Source organism: Taudactylus pleione, unplaced genomic scaffold (genome assembly GCF_031769625.1).
Source record: "Taudactylus pleione unplaced genomic scaffold, aTauple2 ptg000345l, whole genome shotgun sequence".
Taxonomy (NCBI): Eukaryota; Metazoa; Chordata; class Amphibia; order Anura; family Myobatrachidae; genus Taudactylus; species Taudactylus pleione.
This window is the reverse complement of record NW_028284746.1, coordinates 4,875,343-4,892,979: the sequence shown is the minus strand read 5'-3', so window position 1 is coordinate 4,892,979 and position 17,637 is coordinate 4,875,343. Positions and strand designations below refer to the sequence as shown.

At 45.6% G+C, this 17,637-nt stretch overlaps 1 protein-coding gene across 2 annotated transcripts in view; it reads left to right on the top strand.

Moving 5' to 3' along the window:
• IPO11 (importin 11) overlaps positions 1–17,637 on the top strand; it is a 553,468-nt gene that overhangs the window by 94,476 nt on the left and 441,355 nt on the right. For both annotated transcript variants that reach the window (XM_088444066.1, XM_088444065.1), the window contains exons 5-6: positions 5,693–5,825; positions 11,357–11,415. In XM_088444066.1, coding sequence (XP_088300192.1) covers positions 5,693–5,825; positions 11,357–11,415 — 192 coding nt within the window. The remainder of the gene's footprint in view (positions 1–5,692; positions 5,826–11,356; positions 11,416–17,637) is intronic.

Below are 17,637 nucleotides of genomic sequence, written 5' to 3'. Positions count from 1 at the left end.
AGGTGTTTTTTTGATTGCAGGTGTATGATGAAGGTGCATTTTTTACGTTTCTTATAACTTCACTTTGGCAACTTTTAAATATGCTTGCACCCATTTTCAAGAACCCCAAATTTGCCAGGAGTACTTATTTTCTCCTAAAAATACTGCTTTATGCCATTCTTCACCACTTGTGCAAAGACGCTAATTAGTGGCAAATGTGCGAACTTAAGTACCCCAAACTGTTTCATTAGGGCTAATCGGGCACTACTACATTCATCCCCAATGTTTCCGCATCTTTATGGGGGGTTCAGGCTGATTTCCCCGATTCTGACACCACTTTTCGCCTGCTCTGACATGGCGTGCCTCCTTTTTCTCATCTTTTGGAATTGAATAGGGCGAATCGTGGGTACGCGCACGTTAAGTTTCCGCGGCTAATATACGCGATGTAAGCAAAAACTCCGGCAGGCGAAACTTTATCGCGTACGCAAAACTAATTGAAAACGAGCCTAAATTTAAAAAACAATTAATTTTGCACCTTGGTAAAACCATGTTGCACTGCATGTGGGGGAGATATATTTGGGAGGAATGTGTGTCCAAAGTCAAGTCTAAATTGCATTGTGAAAATAAAGCTTTCTAGCATTTGTGGGCTACATGCAAAAGCAGCCAGTATTTACCCTGCATTTTCCACCATCGAATACAAATTATTTGATGGTGCTCCGATGGTGGTTTTTTATTTTTTATTTTCCTGATAGCTATGCCTACCCTGGCTCCATCTTGGCTACTGCATCTGCATCAGGGCATGTTCATGGGTTCGTTAGGGGTACTCACTCTCTGTCTGCCTCAGACCTGTCCCTGCTCTGTCTGCCTCAGACCTGGATACCCTCCCCTCTCTAGGCTGCTACTTAAGCAACAGGGCACATTGCTATCTCTGATTGGTCCTCACCGTCTCAGCCAATCAGAACGCAGCTCTTAGTTTTAAATGCTCTCTTGCTGTTTCAGCACCTTCAGTGATCACGGTGAGCCAAAAAAAAATGTGGGTCCCAGGGACCCCTCACTTTAAAGAATCGGACTCCTACATGACATTTTCTGGGTCCCATCTAAATACCATTAAGCATGTAGCAGATGACATTGGCCTTGGTAGTAGAAAAACACACACATTGGCCCCAGTAGGAAAATAAACACCAAATTGTCCCCAGTAGGAAAAAAACAACACATTTGCCCCACATGAAGAAAAACACAGACATTGGCCCCAATAGGATAAAAAATATACAAACACATTGGCCCCCACAGGAAAACATATAAACACATTGATTCAACTTCATTGCACTGCCGCCTGCAGTGCTGTGTCACTGCATCACTGTAGCTGGAGGCGGAATGCAGGTACGTGATATCATGTCACCGCATCACCGTCTCTGGGTCATGCCAGGATCGAGCTGCATCTGAATCACGTGGAAAAGTCCAGCGCTGCCAAACTATAGAGGATGCAGCATTATGTGTGCAGGCAGGCTTACATCAGAATATGTGGGACCAGTATAAATTAAACAAGGTAGGGCTCCCCAATCGGAGGCACACAGATAGGGGGAAGTGGGCAGATGCTCACAAAGGCTGGGTGGGCAGAGGCACACATGGTGACTGGGGCAAAGGCACACATGGGGACTGGGGCAGGGGCATTGGACAGTGACATGCATTGGGGGCTGGGGCACTGGACAGAGACACACATTGGGGGCTGGGGCACTGGAAAGAGGCACACATTGGGGGATGATGCAGAGGCACACATTGGGGGCTGGGGCAGAGGCACACATGAGGACTGGGGCACTGGACAGATACACTTTGGGGACTGGGGCACTGGACAGAGGCACACATTGGGGGCTGGAGCAATAGGCACACATTGGGGGCTGGAGCAATAGGCACACATTGGAGGCTGGGGCAGAGGCACACATTGGGGACTGGGGCACTGGACAGAGGCACACATCGGGGGCTGGGGCAGAGGCACACATCGGGGGCTGGGGGAGAGGCACACATCGGGGGCGGCGGAAGAGGCACACAAGGGGACTGGGGCACTGGACAGAGATACACATCGGGGGCTGGGGCAGAGGCACACAAGGTGACTGGGGCAGAGGCACACATGGGGACTGGGGCACTGGACAGAAACACACATTGGGGGCTGGGGCACTGGACAGAGACACACATTGGGGGCTGGGGCACTGGACAGAGGCACACATTGGGGGCTGGGGCACTGGACAGAGGCACACATTGGGGGATGATGCAGAGACACACATTGGGGCCTGGGGCAGAGGCACACATGAGGACTGGGGCACTGGACAGAGGCACACTTTGGGGGCTGGAGCAATAGGCACACATTGGGGGCTGGAGCAATAGGCACACATTGGAGGCTGGGGCACTGGGCAGAGGTACACATTGGGGGCTGGGGCAGAGGCACACATTGGGGGCTGGGGCAGAGGCACACATTGGGGACTGGGGCACTGGACAGAGGCACACATCGGGGGCTGGGGGAGAGGCACACATCGGGGGCGGCGGAAGAGGCACACAAGGTGACTGGGGCACTGGACAGAGATACACATCGGGGGCTGGGGCAGAGGCAGAGGCACACATGGGGACTGGGGCACTGGACAGAAACACACATTGGGGGCTGGGGCACTGGACAGAGACACACATTGGGGGCTGGGGCACTGGACAGAGGCACACATTGGGGGATGATGCAGAGACACACATTGGGGCCTGGGGCAGAGGCACACATGAGGACTGGGGCACTGGACAGAGGCACACTTTGGGGGCTGGAGCAATAGGCACACATTGGGGGCTGGAGCAATAGGCACACATTGGGGGCTGGAGCAATAGGCACACATTGGAGGCTGGGGCAGAGGCACACATTGAGGACTGGGGCACTGGGCAGAGGCACACATTGGGGGCTGGGGCAGAGGCACACATTGGGGGCTTGGGCAGAGGCACACATTGGGGGCTGGGGCACTGGACAGAGACACACATCGGGGGCTGGGGGAGAGGCACACATCGGGGGCTGGGGCAGAGGCAAACATTGGGGACTGGGGCACTGGACAGAGATACACATCGGGGGCTGGGGCAGAGGCACACATCGGGGGCTGGGGCAGAGGCAAACAATGGGGACTGGGGCACTGGACAGAGATACACATTGGGGGCTGGGGCAGAGGCACACAAGGGGACTGGAGTTGAGAGAAGTGTGTAAAGTATGTAAGTGTGTTGGGGGCAGCTCTCCATACTCCCCAGGGCCTGGCAGCAGTGGCATTGGATCGGCTGCCTGTCATTACAGTGCACTGGCTGCGGGGAGCTCTCAGTCTGCTCTGCAGCACTTTGTACATCGGTGTGGTGAGCAGTCTCTGGACATTCCCTGCTCACCACACTGAGCTCTGCACGGCCGGAGCACTGTAGTGACAGGCAGCCAATCTGATGGTCTGCTAGGCTGCCTGTCACAGAAGTCACTTCGTGCTGCTGGGCCGGAGTGTATGGACAGCCGCCCGGCAACTCCCCCTCCCCAGGTGCAGGCCCCCAAAACACATTTGACCCCCCAAATGCATCTGGCGGCCGCTATTGCACTTTTGTGCAGCCGCTCTGCCGACCACATGCAGACGTCACTGTGAGTCTGACCTGGGAAAAGGGGTAATGCGGGAAGGAGATGCTGCCTCGCTACTGCTGCTCCCGGGCGGCGGGGGGCGTGGCTAGACAGTCCGAGGTCGGAGCGTGGTGGGTCGGCCGGTGTCTGACTGACTGGTGAGATTGGGAGAGGGGACACCACACGGTGACTGAGAAGACGCCGGCGTTGATAGGCTGCACCCAGCATAGCCCCACACAGCACGTCCTGCAGGACCCGCTCAGTTTTTAAAATCAACTCCCTACAGCGCTTAAAAACGTGCTGTAGCGCGTATTTTGGTCACCCAGACCTTGGCCAGCTCCTATAAAGCGGCTTGGTGCAATATTCTTTTCTGTCACTTGCTTCACTAAATTGTCACTGCTCAGCTCCTTTTTGTCACAGATGAATGGTTCATACACCTAAACCAATGCTGTATAGAATATTGAAAACACACTGAAATCCATCCAGTAGTTCAAGAGATTAGCCTGAACGAACAAACAGACCTAAACAGGACTTTAATATATATATATGTGTGTGTGTGTGTATATATATATATATATATCTGTGCGCCCATGTTCTTGGAACATCTGGAATTACCTATGAAGATTGGGACTGTTGGGTGGTATGAACATAAAATATACATAGCATACCATACATTTTGTAAGTTTCAATTAACATTTTAAGTTTGGCAACTTTGCCATACTCTACATGTATGTGAAGGTTGTTGACTATTCTGTATAAGCCAACCTGAGTTTTATATTATGGCGGGAATTCAACTACCTTTATCACCCGAGGCTATACAGTTAGGCTCCCTTTTTTACCTGATACCTTTTTTAATGTCCTTTAAATTGATGTGTTAAAGCATAGAAAGCGTAAACAGTCCATGGATTTTTGCAGTAATGTTCGCGGCACCCATTTACCACTTAGTTATTGGAGATTTGTTTTCACTGCCAGTGGTGAAAACAAATCCCTGATGAGTGCTGCCAGCAGCCTCATGTCAAGACTAAACGAAGAGCCTCGGTGGATCAATTAGCTGACGGTAAATTACTGTGGCTAATTGAATTCCCCCCTAAGTGATCCTTTATAAAAAAAAAAAAAGTCACATTTTAACAAAAATATAAAGACTCATTATTTGCTAACCTTCAGCTCTGGCGTAAGCCTGCAGTACTCAAGGTACCCGTAGCATTAACCTATAGCTCCCAGAAACCCTATTTCTTGTATTCCATGCAACATCTTTTTTCTTAGTACACTTTAGTGTATCTACGAGGGTGGTTCAATATGTAAGGTAACAAGACCTTTCACGTGTGTAATGTTCTCTATTTTATTCTAATTTCCCGTCAGGCCAGAACAGGTAGACCACTGCTTCCCCTCACGGCCATTAGACTGCACCTCATATCAATCATGTAAGATGGCAGGGCTGGCAGAAACATGGTCAAACACTGAGGTGCATAGTGTAATCAGAGTCTAAAGGGTACTTCATGAGCTGTATTCATTGCCAACTTGTATGGTGAGGTATACATTGATAACGTCATGTCATTCATAATCTGTGCAGTGACTCCTTACTTTTTAGCATTTTTTTAATTGGCCTCCTCTTTTACGTAATGGCATTGCTGGGTGCCTCCGTAGGCCAATGAGAGAGAAGGGAAATAGTATAGTAGCATAAAGGATTGTATGGCCTCTGCAATTGTAACTTTGGGAAAAGCATAGTAAAGACTTTTTCAGATGTTATTTGTGTATAACATTTTAAATAAGTGTTATTCCCATAAGGCAGCCCCTTTCGCATCATTTTGAATTCTCAGACTCTGCTGGAGTTTAAATACTGTGTCGTTTTTCTTTGATCTCTACAAAATGCATCATTGTCAGTTTATTTAAAGAATCTGCTTGCTGGACTTTCCTTAGATATATCTTTCAGCAAATGTATGGTGGCTGGACGCTGAGTGCCAATTTAGCTTTGATCTAGTGGTAGCCTAAAATAAAGCAGGTAGATTTTTTTTTTTCGGTGACTTTTTTTTTTTTTTTTCATGCCTTTTAAACATAGGGTGGGAAAGTCACAATCACATTTTTGACTTTGTTGTTTTTACATTTCAGCTAGCTTCGGAGATCTACAGTTTCACCTGCTGCCTGTGGAATCACCATGCTGACACCTTCCTGCAGCAGATCTGCACTGGAGGAGAGCCAGCAGCTCTTAGTTCGCTTGAGAGAGCCTCATTGTCACTCAAAGGTGGGCTTGTTGGCTTTCTCTTTTTATTTATCATGCATTTCTTCAAGTCCTGTTGTACCAGTACTTAGCCAATTATGCGCAGAAGATTGCAAAGACTGTGCTGGGGAGATTGTGCAGCCTGCAGCCAATTATTGCACGGCACGGTGTGTATATTTTGGCTGCATGGTGTGATTCTTGCACCGCACAACCCGCACCCATTATAGATACGCCACTGGGGACACAGATTGAATCATAATAGCTAAGACCCACACTACACAATAATGAGATTCACGTCAACAAGCAGCGTGGGGTAGGCCCATGATGATGCAATTTCAGTTGTGTTGTGTTACATATTCTGGTACCATCTCAATGAACTCATATGTCACAAAAGACGCCATCACAGCATCTGTGATGTGGCTGTGCCCTGACCTTTTATACAACCCACAAAATGATCTCTCAGACCAATATGCACCTTTTATCTGTCAACACCTATTGAACGATTCCATTAGGGCCCCAAAACAGCCATACAAATGTACCCACTAATACACACTATGGTCTTTTTAGTTAACGCGGGTATTCAAAGGTGTCATACAACTTGTCTTCACATATAACGAGTAAAAACAGCCAGGCTATAAAAGATTTGGTGGAGCAATTATTCATTTCATCAAAGGCCTATAGATTAGTTAGAGTAACGAGGGCATATCTTATTAAATTTTAGATTTAATATTACAACGTACTGGTCATTGGATATACCAAGTTAATAAAAGACATACAGAAGTGCAGATACAGTCATAAACAAAAAGGTTGAAAAAATTTACAGAAATATAACAATGACACTGCATAATAAAATGAACGATTCAATTGGGTCCTTGGATGCAACTAATTGATATTTTAGATTTTATCCACAAGTTATATCATTTTTTTTTCACTGGATGGGCAATAGCAAAGATTCTGTAATGTCAATGAACTATTGGCAGAAAAGTAGTCAAAATCTTACTTCATTCTCTAACTTTACTCTGATGTCCCCCAGCAATTACATCTGGCATAGGTTGACATTTTTATGGAATTAATAAGCTTCATTCCTGAAGATATGTGATTACTATAGGTTCCCTATCTGTCTGTTAATATAATTCACACACATTTATTGTATTCGAACATACTGTACATCGGCACCCTGATTTCTCAAATCCTAAAATATGAAGAGCTGTGCTTTGATACATAAATTGTGTGTGTGTGTATATATATATATACACACACACACACACACACACACAAACACACACACACACGTACTCAGCAATTATGGCTGGCACTCCACAGGGCTAAAGATATAATATGCACCTGGTACCTTCCTGAATTACCTATCCCTGTGTTGGGAAGGAAAAATGTATGCAGCAATGGGTGGCACTCCCGGCGACTTCACAAAACACACAAACACTTATGATATTACAAACGCTCGTGATACTAAATCAACGTTTCAGAACTCTAATGAAGGTTCTTTCCACAGGATACAAATCTGTATCCTGAGGAAAGAACCTTCATAAGAGTTCTGAAACGTTGATTTAATATGACGAGCGTTTGTGTGTTTTGTGAAGTCGCCGGGAGTTCCACCCATTGCTGTGTATATGTGTACGTATGTGTATATATGTATATATGTATGTATATATATGTATATATGTATGTATATATATATATATATATATATATATATATATATTACACATATACATTAGCTGAAGTCCCCGGCGTTGCCTGGAATTAAATCTTCAAGTTATTACATTTATTATGTGGTGTACTCTGAGTCAAAGTTCTTCCCAGCGCACTCCGTCGTGAGGTCCGACCAGGACTCCAAGCACTCCATTAGGCATCCCAGACCAATTGCCACCCTCTGTGAAGTTTTCATCCAAATTCATCCAGTGGGAGGCCCAGAACAGGCTGCCAGGGTCAAAGTTCTGTCCGGCGTACTCCGCTGTGAGGACCGACCGGGCCTCCAACCATTCCATTAGGCATCCCAGACCAATTGCCACCCCTCTGTGAAGTTTTCATCCAAATTCATCCATTGGAAGGACCAGAACATGCTCCCCAGGTCAAAGTTCTGCCCAGCGTCCCTGGATCAAAGTTCTGCCCAGCTTACACCAAAGGGTGATCCAACCGGGGCATCAACCCCTTAGTATGTCTTCTGGGATCTAATGTTACCACTCTGTGAAGATTTCGTCCAAATTATGTGATGTCATCCAAATCCGAACAGGCTCCCAGGGTCAAATTTCTGCCTGGTGCACTCTGGGCCTGATTCAGACCCGGTCGCTATGACCGTACGCTCGCATGATGCATATGCAAATATTTGAAAGTGACGCGGCGGGGAGCGATCGCTCGCCAAGGCATAAGCACGCCATTCGTACCTGTACGAGCGTTCACTTTGTGTATGCAGACTACCCTTAGCGTATGCAGGGACGCCCACTGCCCCACGTCATCTCCTGGAAGTTTATGAAAACATTGGTACATCGACTACTATCGGATGTAAACGCAGTGCTTGTGGTAGTTTTTTTTTTTTTTTAACGCAAGCATTGCGAGGAAAACAGAGGAGAAAAATGGCTGGTGACGTGTACTATGACGCTGCCTGTTAATTATGCACGCCTCTAAAACGGCGTTGAAACACTCGGGCACGCCTGCGTTCGCATCTCCAGATCCCCGTTTTTACTGGACTGCCCCTGTCACCACCCACAAACTGCCTCTCCTGTCACTCACTCTGCTGGGCTGGTTTTGCTGGACGAGCGAGGGATCTGTGATCGCACAGTGTAGTTCGCGCATGCGCAGATGAACAACCATCGGCAGTTGCGAACGGACTGCAGATACCGTCCGGGTCTGAATCAGGCCCTCTGCCATGAGGTCCTATCAGGTCCCCAATTAATCGATTAGGCATCCCAGACCAACTGCCACCCTTTTGTGAAGTTTTCATCCAAATCCATCTAGTGGAAGGCCCAGAATAGGCTCCCGGGTCAAAGTTCTTCCTAGCGTACACCAATGGGTGCTCTGACCGGGACCTCAACCCCATAATATGTCTTCTGGGATCCAATGTTACCACTCTGTAAAGTTTTCGTCAAAATCCATCAAGTGGAAGGCTGAGAACAGGCTCCCTGGGTCAAAGTTCTGCCCAACATACACCAATGGGAGGTCTGACTGGGATCCTAACCCCCCCCTAAACCTGCCCAGGATCCATCTGGACCACCTCGCATTGGTTTCATCCCAATCGGTGTAGGGGTGTCCGAATACATAACCGACAGGCAGACAAACAAACAGACCAATGAATTTTATATATAAGATATATACAAGTGCAGCAATAGCGCCATCTACTGTAGTGTCTATATAATCTCTGCGCCCTTCGCCAAAAATAGGTATAAAACATTTGATTGGAAGCGTACCAGAAATAGGAGGTGAGATGACTTATCATAATATGAAAATTCTTCTTCATCACGAGGTACGATCCATAGACTCAAAAAAACATAATATTATAATGCAATTTTAAGGTTCATTCAGTGATATACAGTATATTCAGGGAAAGAAAACTCTCCAAGTGCTAGAGATATACCTCCACTGGTGTTATCACTCTTATAAAAACAAAAGTGCCACTGTAAATTCACATAAGCAAAAAACCTGTACCAATGTTTGCACCAAAGTGAATCCAAAAATCGCCTCCACAGTGATTAATAATAAAATGTCAAACCAAAGTAAAAGATGAACACCTTGTAAATTTTCTCTTCTAAGAACTATCACTTTAGTAAATATAGCCCTAACATCTCAATAGGAAAAAACAAAAAGGATCATATAGTGTAATAAAATTAAACCAATTTTAATAAGACTAAAACAAATACAATTGCCTGTACATGAAAATAGATTATAAATAGCTTATCTGGTGAATAGTCATTCCAATCGTCTATGTCCTCATAGAAATGTTGGTTAGAGGATCAAAGTCTTGCCAATCTGCCTCATGGCATTTCGTCCACTGTGCCTAACTGTTGGACTTCTAACTTCCTATAGAGATGTTATTCTCTAAGTAAAAATTATTCAATAACATTGCCTATAAAGAGAGAATTTACAAAGTGTTCATCTTTTACTTTGGTATGACTTTTTATTATTAATCACTTTTGGAGGTGATTTTTGGATTCACTTTGGTGCAAACATTGGTACAGGTTTTTTACTTATGTGAATTTGCAATGGCACTTGATAACACCGATGGAGGTATAACTCTAGTACTTGGAGAGTTTTCTTTGCCTGAATATATATCACTGAACACTGACTGCACCTTATACTGTAATTGAATTGTAATATTATGTTTTTTGAGTCTAGGGATCATACCTGGTGATGATGAAGAATCTGCTTCCTATTTCTGGTACGCTTCCAATCGAATGTTTTATACCTATTTTTTTGTGAAGGGCACATACATTGTTTAAATACCACACTAGATGGCATTATTGTCTCATGACTGATTATACACATGATTCTTTGCAGGTGAGATGATTGTTTGTTTATGGGGGTTGGTACACATAGAGGTCTAGGATGCTGGGTCAGTTGTGCTCCTGAGGACAGTGAACTCACACCAAAACAGCTGTCGAGCTGATCCTGTCTCTTTGAGGGGAACATGTTGCTGATAAGTATCAGTTTTCTTTGCCACTACGAATGATATACCTTGCTTGAGCTTTGCTGCTATGTTATAATCGGCTCCCCTCATTGTTTTGCACTTTGGAATGCACTTTATGGATATATAAAAAATTGTCAGATATTTAACCTTGGATGTGCTGGCTCCTTTTTTCATGCTGCATCATGATTATGTGCATTGCACTCCATTTTTGTATTGTGAGTATGTGCAGTTTTGTCTAAATACAAAATATATACACACACACACACACACACACACACACAAATATATATATATATAGAAGTGTGTGTGTGTATATTACATATACACACACACACAGTCATTTTCTCTTTTCTTATTGCAAATTGGAGCCACAGTGATAGATAATAGGATGTGATCAATCCTTGAAAGCTGTCACTTGCACTGTCTGAGGCATTGGTTTAATAATTTCAACATGAAGAATTCTGCCCATGTGTTAACATAATTTCCCATGTCGCTTTGTGAAGGATCTGTGAAATAGGAAAATCGAAACAGGTCAAAGTAAACGTTAACCTCTAGAGGGAAAATTTAATGAGACGCACGATAAAGACAAAAGTACAATAACACTCTTTGGGACGAAAAGGGAAAATGAAGAGAATGCTAATGACTTCAACAAAGCGTCTACAAAGAGCCTTTTATATGTAGTCATTATATTGTTTCTAAGTCATGCCAATGACGTCAGAAACATTTCCACTCATCTTTTGCTCAGATCGGTCTCTCGGCTCTATCTTCATGGTACTTTGCCATCTATTTACTGTAGCTCTGGGTGTGATTCACTTTATTAAAGCATGACAATGTGTATACAGGAATTGTCTCTAGACATATGCTTTAACTTTCCTTTTCCTGAGAGTAATTGTAAGCTTCATTCTGTATATTTTAGTTCTGCGTAAGCTGACAGTACACGGGTTTGCGGATCCTCTGCAGAATGCGGAAGCTATGGTAAGAAATTGGATTATAATCCTGAAATATAAATATATCACATGTTGCTCAAACAGTGTGATAGAGGTATTAAATGCTTGTGTATATATATATGTGTGTGTGTATTGTTCTATATTTGCCCAACTCCAGTAATACAGTTTTGTATATATTCTGATTAAAATAAACAAAAGCAAAGAAACAGCTCAACATGTTTTTCTTCAATTCATTACGCTATGGTGTAAAAAGTCTCAATTTAGTCAAAGCTGCGACCTAGTTGGTTGTTCTCTAAACCAGTGTTCCTTAACTCGGTCCAGGTTTCCAGGATATCCATGCTTGATTAGTATCGCAGTCAATTTTATTTAACTGTCTGTGTTCAAACATGGTTATCATTAAAACCTGGACTGTTAGGTGCCTTGAGGACTGAGTTTGGGAACCACTGCTCTAATCCCTCAAGGGCCAGTGGTCTAAAACCAAAATAGACAATGTTTTTAATAATTGCAACAAAGAATTACAGTTTTGAAACAGCTATTATGACATAAGCAGTGTGACAGGGTGCTGAGAGATGGAAAAGTTTAAATATTTTAATTTACGCTGCAACAGTGATCAGATCTTTATACTTCAAGCTCTTTTAGGGAGTGTTAAGTATGGAAGCTGTAATTAAGCAGATTGAGCTACAAAACACACCTGGATATGCATCCATAAAGAATACAGGAATGCAATTACACAGTACATTAAATGGGAAACTGTTGAAGAACTATGTAAAATACATCGTCATTTCTTACTGAATAAGGTTTTCTTGAAAGTTTCATGACTTTTTATTATATGTAATGTATTTTATATATAAAACAATTCACTTGGCTTTTTAATTTCAGTAACTAACATGTATGTTGTCATCTTTGAACAAACAAAAAAGATAAATAAATAAGGCTCCTCGGACTATATATATATATAAACTTTTGAAAAAAGAGCGCACACACCAGAGCTTGTAAAAAGATCAAAAAGAGGGATTTATTCCAATAGTTACATCATATGAAGATACGATGTTTCAGTCTAGAGAAGACTGACTGTATAACCACCACTGTGACAATCCACTGCTATATATACCCTACCCACTTGCCAGAAGCACCCACAGATGATTGCACTGGAAGTGACATCATCACAGGTCAGTCTCAATGTACCACTGTTTTAAACACAACAGCCCCATCTTCAAGAAAAAACACCTCATCCTAGCGCTAGCCGCAGGGTTGAAGTGCGCATCCAACTAACGTCAGCAGTGTGCAGCCGCCGCTGCTGGAAAAACAGCCGGGGACCTGCGACCTGAAGTGACTATCACGTCACTTCCTGTTTACATGCACTCGTGGCTAGGCCTTGTAAGAAACGTAAATCTATCACCAAGGCAACAAAGCTCTCAAGCAATCAGGGCCAGCTGGCCTTTTGGGAACCATGGTAGAAGTATGCCTTAAATCTATGTATTCCCTTTCAGGGGCTGCGTGCAGACCAGCTATGGCCATTTGCTGGGTGCCTCAGGCCATGGAATGTTGGGCTAATAGCCTTGAAACATCCTTAGCCTCTAATGCTATCAGGGAACAGCTGAATCTGGTGGGAAATCTCCATGATTGCTACCTATATAAATGAGGCAGCTTTGGATATTGACCTACTAAATGCCAGGGTTTCTTTGGCGGCCATTGCGGCTCGCTGTTCTCTGTGGCTCCGTTCTTGGAGAGCTGATACGGAATCCAAGAAGGGGTTGGAATGTTTGCCTTATGACTGTAAAGTCTTGTTTGGCCCTGATCATGACAAGATTGTGAATACCTTAGCAGCAGCTAAGTCGGCTTGTCTGCCTTCTGCTCCGGCCTCTTCCGGGGTTCGGACTCCGTCCTCTCTGTACTATTGGGCCCCAGGTAAGGCTAGAACTCAGTCCTCTCCCAGGCCATCCACCACCAAGAAATCTGCCAGGCCTAAGAAGCAGCCCTGGAGTACCACACGTCTGGCTGCCAAGCCTGATGACAAGCCCTTGGCTTGATGGGACGGTCCTCCTCCTGGGGGACCCAAGGGTGGGAGGCCGACTTCTTCAGTTCGCCCAGTACTGGTGACAAACTACCACGGATTCCTGAGTGAAGGAAGTGGTCTCTCTGGGGTACGCCCTCTCTTTCCACAGGAGGCCTCCCCATCAATTCTTTTGCACAGGACTTTCGAAAAGGCTGTGGCTATTCAAGAGGTGGTACAATCCATGCTGCAGGCAGGGGTCATTGTACCGGTCCTGTTGTCAAAAAGAGGAACGGTATTATTCCAACCTTTTTCTAGTCCAGAAGCCAAACTGTTCTTAACATCCTATTCTCAATCTCAGGTCTCTGAACAAATTCCTCAGGGTACCCAGGTTCAGAACGGAGACCCTACGCTCAGTTATACTGGCTATGGAACCTGGGGATTTTATGGTATCCCTGGATATTCAGGATGCATACCTGCATATTCCGATTGTTTCAGCTCACCAATGTTATCTCAGGTTCGCTGTGTCACAACAACATTTCCAGTTTCAGGCTCTGCCATTTGGCCTTGCAACTGCTCCTTGTTTGGCCTTGCAACTGCTCCTCAGGTGTTTACAAAGGTCATGGCGTTAATGGCAGCCCATCTGCGGCTGCAGGGGATCCGCCTGGTACCATACCTGGACGACCAATTGCTACTAAAAGGGTCCTCAGAGGTACTTCACCACCACCTGCAGCTAACGATATTTGTGTTCCAGGTACACGAGTAGATGATCAATTGGAAAAAGTCCTCACTGATTTTGTCTCAAAAAATGCTCCATCTGGGAGCCCTGTTGGAGTCACAACAGCAAAGGATTTTTCTGACAGCAGAAAAGATCCTCACTTTTCAGACGGGTGTACGCAGATGCCTTCACAATCGCCGAGTGTCAGTCCACTCAGCAATGCAGTTACTGGGATACATAGTGGAGTATGCCCAGTTTCATTCTCGACCTCTGCAGCTATTGATCCTTTCCAAGTGGGACGGATTTCCCCATCATATACGGACTCAAATGATGGTGATCTCTCCGGAGGTACGCCTGTCGCTAACCTGGTGGCTACAGATGGCTCACCCCATCAAGGGGCGTCCCTTTTGGATCTCGGACTGGGTCCTTCTGACTGATGCCAGTCTTCAGGGCTGGGGCGCAGTGGCGGGTCCACACTCCTTTCAGGGTCGGCGGACCGCAGAGGAATCTGCGCTTCCAATCAATATATTGAAACTACGGGCAGTCTTTAGGACTCTGCAGCAAGCCAGGCTGTTGCTTCACGGAAATCCCGTGCAAGTACAGTCAGACAATGCCACGACAGTGACTTTATCAAAACCGTCAAGGAGGAACTCGAAGTCAGGCAACAATGACAGAGGTGTCACGCATTCTGACATGGGCGAAAGGTGATCTACCAGCCATATCGGCAGTGTTCATTCCAGGAATGCTGAATTGAGAAGCGGACTTCCTCAGCCGTCATGACGTGCATCCAGGGGAATGGTCTCTTCACCAAGAAGTGTTTCAACTCCTAGTGGACAGGTAGGGCCTTCCAGACGTGGACCTCATGGCCTCTCGACTAAATTACAAGCTGCTCTCTTGGTGGACGCTCTGTCAGTCAAGTGGACTTTCCAGTTTGTGTACCGGTTTCCTCCAATCTCCCTCCATTCTTAAGTAATCTGGAAGTTCAAACAAGAGGGAGGCATGGTCCTGCTGGTGGCTCCAGCGTGGCCCCGACGTCCATGGTACTCAGATCATCAGAGTCTCTCCATCAACACTCCGTGGCTGTTGCCTCAACCTCCGGACCTGTTGTCTCTGGGTCCTTGCCTCTACCCAGATCTGGGCCATCTGTCTTTGATGGCGTGGCTCTTGAGAGATCCCTCTTAAGGTCCAAGGGTTTTTGCGGCTCTGTGGTTAACACCATGCTCAGAGCATGTAAACCTGCTTCTGCTAGAATTTATCACAGAGTATGGCATACCTACTTTGAATGGTGTCATCCAAAAAGTTATGACTCCCAGGTGTTTAGGATACCCAGAGTGTTGGCTTTCCTGCAAGCGGGTTTAGACGCTACACTAAAGGTCCATATTTCGGCCTTTTTAAGTGTGGTTCCAGCGAAGGATTGCTCCTCTTCCTGACCTCCACATTTTTCTGCAGGGGGTCCTTCGTATCCAGACTCCCTTTGTTCCTCATGTTGCGCCTTGAGATTTGGCTGTTGTCCTTAAGGCTCTCCAGAGTCCTCCATTTGAACCACACGGCTCAGTGGATCTCAAATGGCTTACTGCCAAGACACTTTTTCTTCTGGCCATTGCTTCCGCCAGAAGAGTTTCTGATTTAGGGGCTCTCTCTTGTCGTTCCCCATTTCTAGTTTTTCATAGGGACAGGGCAGTGCTTTGAACTCGCCCTGGGTTTCTTCCTAAGATGGTCTCTAGTTTCCACATTAATGAAGAAATTATTGTGCCAACTTTTAATTTCTCAGACCTCTCGGCAGGGGAGGCCTCATTGGTTGTGGTGTGCGCCCTCAGGATTTATGTGGATCGTACCAGTTCTCTTCGGAAATCCGACTCCTTGTTTGTTCTTTATGGTTTCCACAAGAGAGGATGGTCTTTGTTTGTTCTTTATGGTTTCCACAAGAGAGAATGGCCGGCCAATAAACAAACTTTGGCTAGATGGCTTCGCATGGCTATCTCTGAGGCTTACATTCATGAGAGCCTTCCAGTCCCGCCCTCTGTTACTGTTCATTCGGTATGTAGGCCCTTCGTGGGCAGCTTGTCGTGGTGCCTCGGCTGTACAGGTTTAAAAGGCGGCCACGTGGTATTCTTTCCAGACCTTTTTGAGGTATGTCTTTGTTACCTTTGCCATTCAGGATGCTTCCTTCAGGCGACGGATTCTACTTTCTGCACAGGAGCATCCCTGCCCTTGAGGGTACTGCTTTGGGAATCTCCAAGGTTTCTGTGGACCTTCTATGGACCCTGACGTAGAAATATAGTAAGAACTTACCCTTGTTATCTCTCTTTCTATGAGGTCCATAGGGTCCACAGGGCGCCCGCCCTGACAAACCTGTCCTTCAGATGGGCTTCTCTCTGGTCACCGGTTTTCCATCTTATTCTGTGCAAGAATGTGATTCTAGTGTTTTCCAGAGTTTCCTCTCTCTCTCTTTCATCCTCCGGCTTTTTTGCTTGCTACGTAACTAAGGAGCCTCCGACCCGGGGGCGGGGTATAGATGGAGGCCCCGTTGCACCCTGGGAGAAAAAAATCTAACAGCATGGTGCCGGATGCATTCGTCATTACCTATACCCCCAAGGTTTCCTGTGGACCCTATGGACCTCGTAGAAAAATAGATAACAAGGGTAACTTCTTACCATATGTCTACTTTCCTTCTGTAATTAGACCCTCTCACCAAGAATCACCCAAAAAATGTCCAGAAGCCCCTTTTTAGTAAAATAGCAAATTATTTATTTATGATCAAATATAATTTCAAATGCATAAAATTTGCTTACGTCACATTCCTATTCTTGAGCCGATTGTGATGCCATCACATCCTGTGCTTAGCTGCAGATTCAGAGCTATCATGGAGTGAGATCTCTGTCACTCACAAAGTGGTGGAGCTGCTAATTCTTGGTCCAAGGTCGGGACACTGACGACAGGGTATTGGTTGACAGGACAGGGGGGGCAATGTCAGGATATGGGGGTGAAGGATGGGACAGGGCTGTAGGGCAGCTGTTATATAAGGGGTGCAGAGCAATAATTATAAGTTGGTGGTACAAGGCAAGATGTGTAGGGCATAAAAGACAGGATATGTGGGTGTAGGGCATTGAAGGCAGGAGATGTGGATGCAGAGACGTAATGACAGGGTGGGGGCAAAAGGTAAGATGGGTGTTCAGTACAGTGCAGACTGGATATGGGTGTGCAGGACTGGAGTGGTATATGGGGGTGCAGAGTATTGATGACAGGAAATGGGGTTGTAGGGCTGTGATGACAGGATACTGGGTGCATGACATTGACAGGATATGGGGGGTGCTGGGGATTGATGACCGGATACTGGATGTATGACAGTAATGACAGGATATGGGGTGCAAGAAAATGTTAAAACTTGGGGTGCAGGCAGTGATGACAAAATATGGATATGCTTGACTGGATATGGGGGTATAGGGCACTGATAGGACATGGGAGATGCAGGAAGTTGCATGACAGTGATAGGATATGGAGTTGCAGGACATTGATGTATGGGGTGGACAAGGCAATGA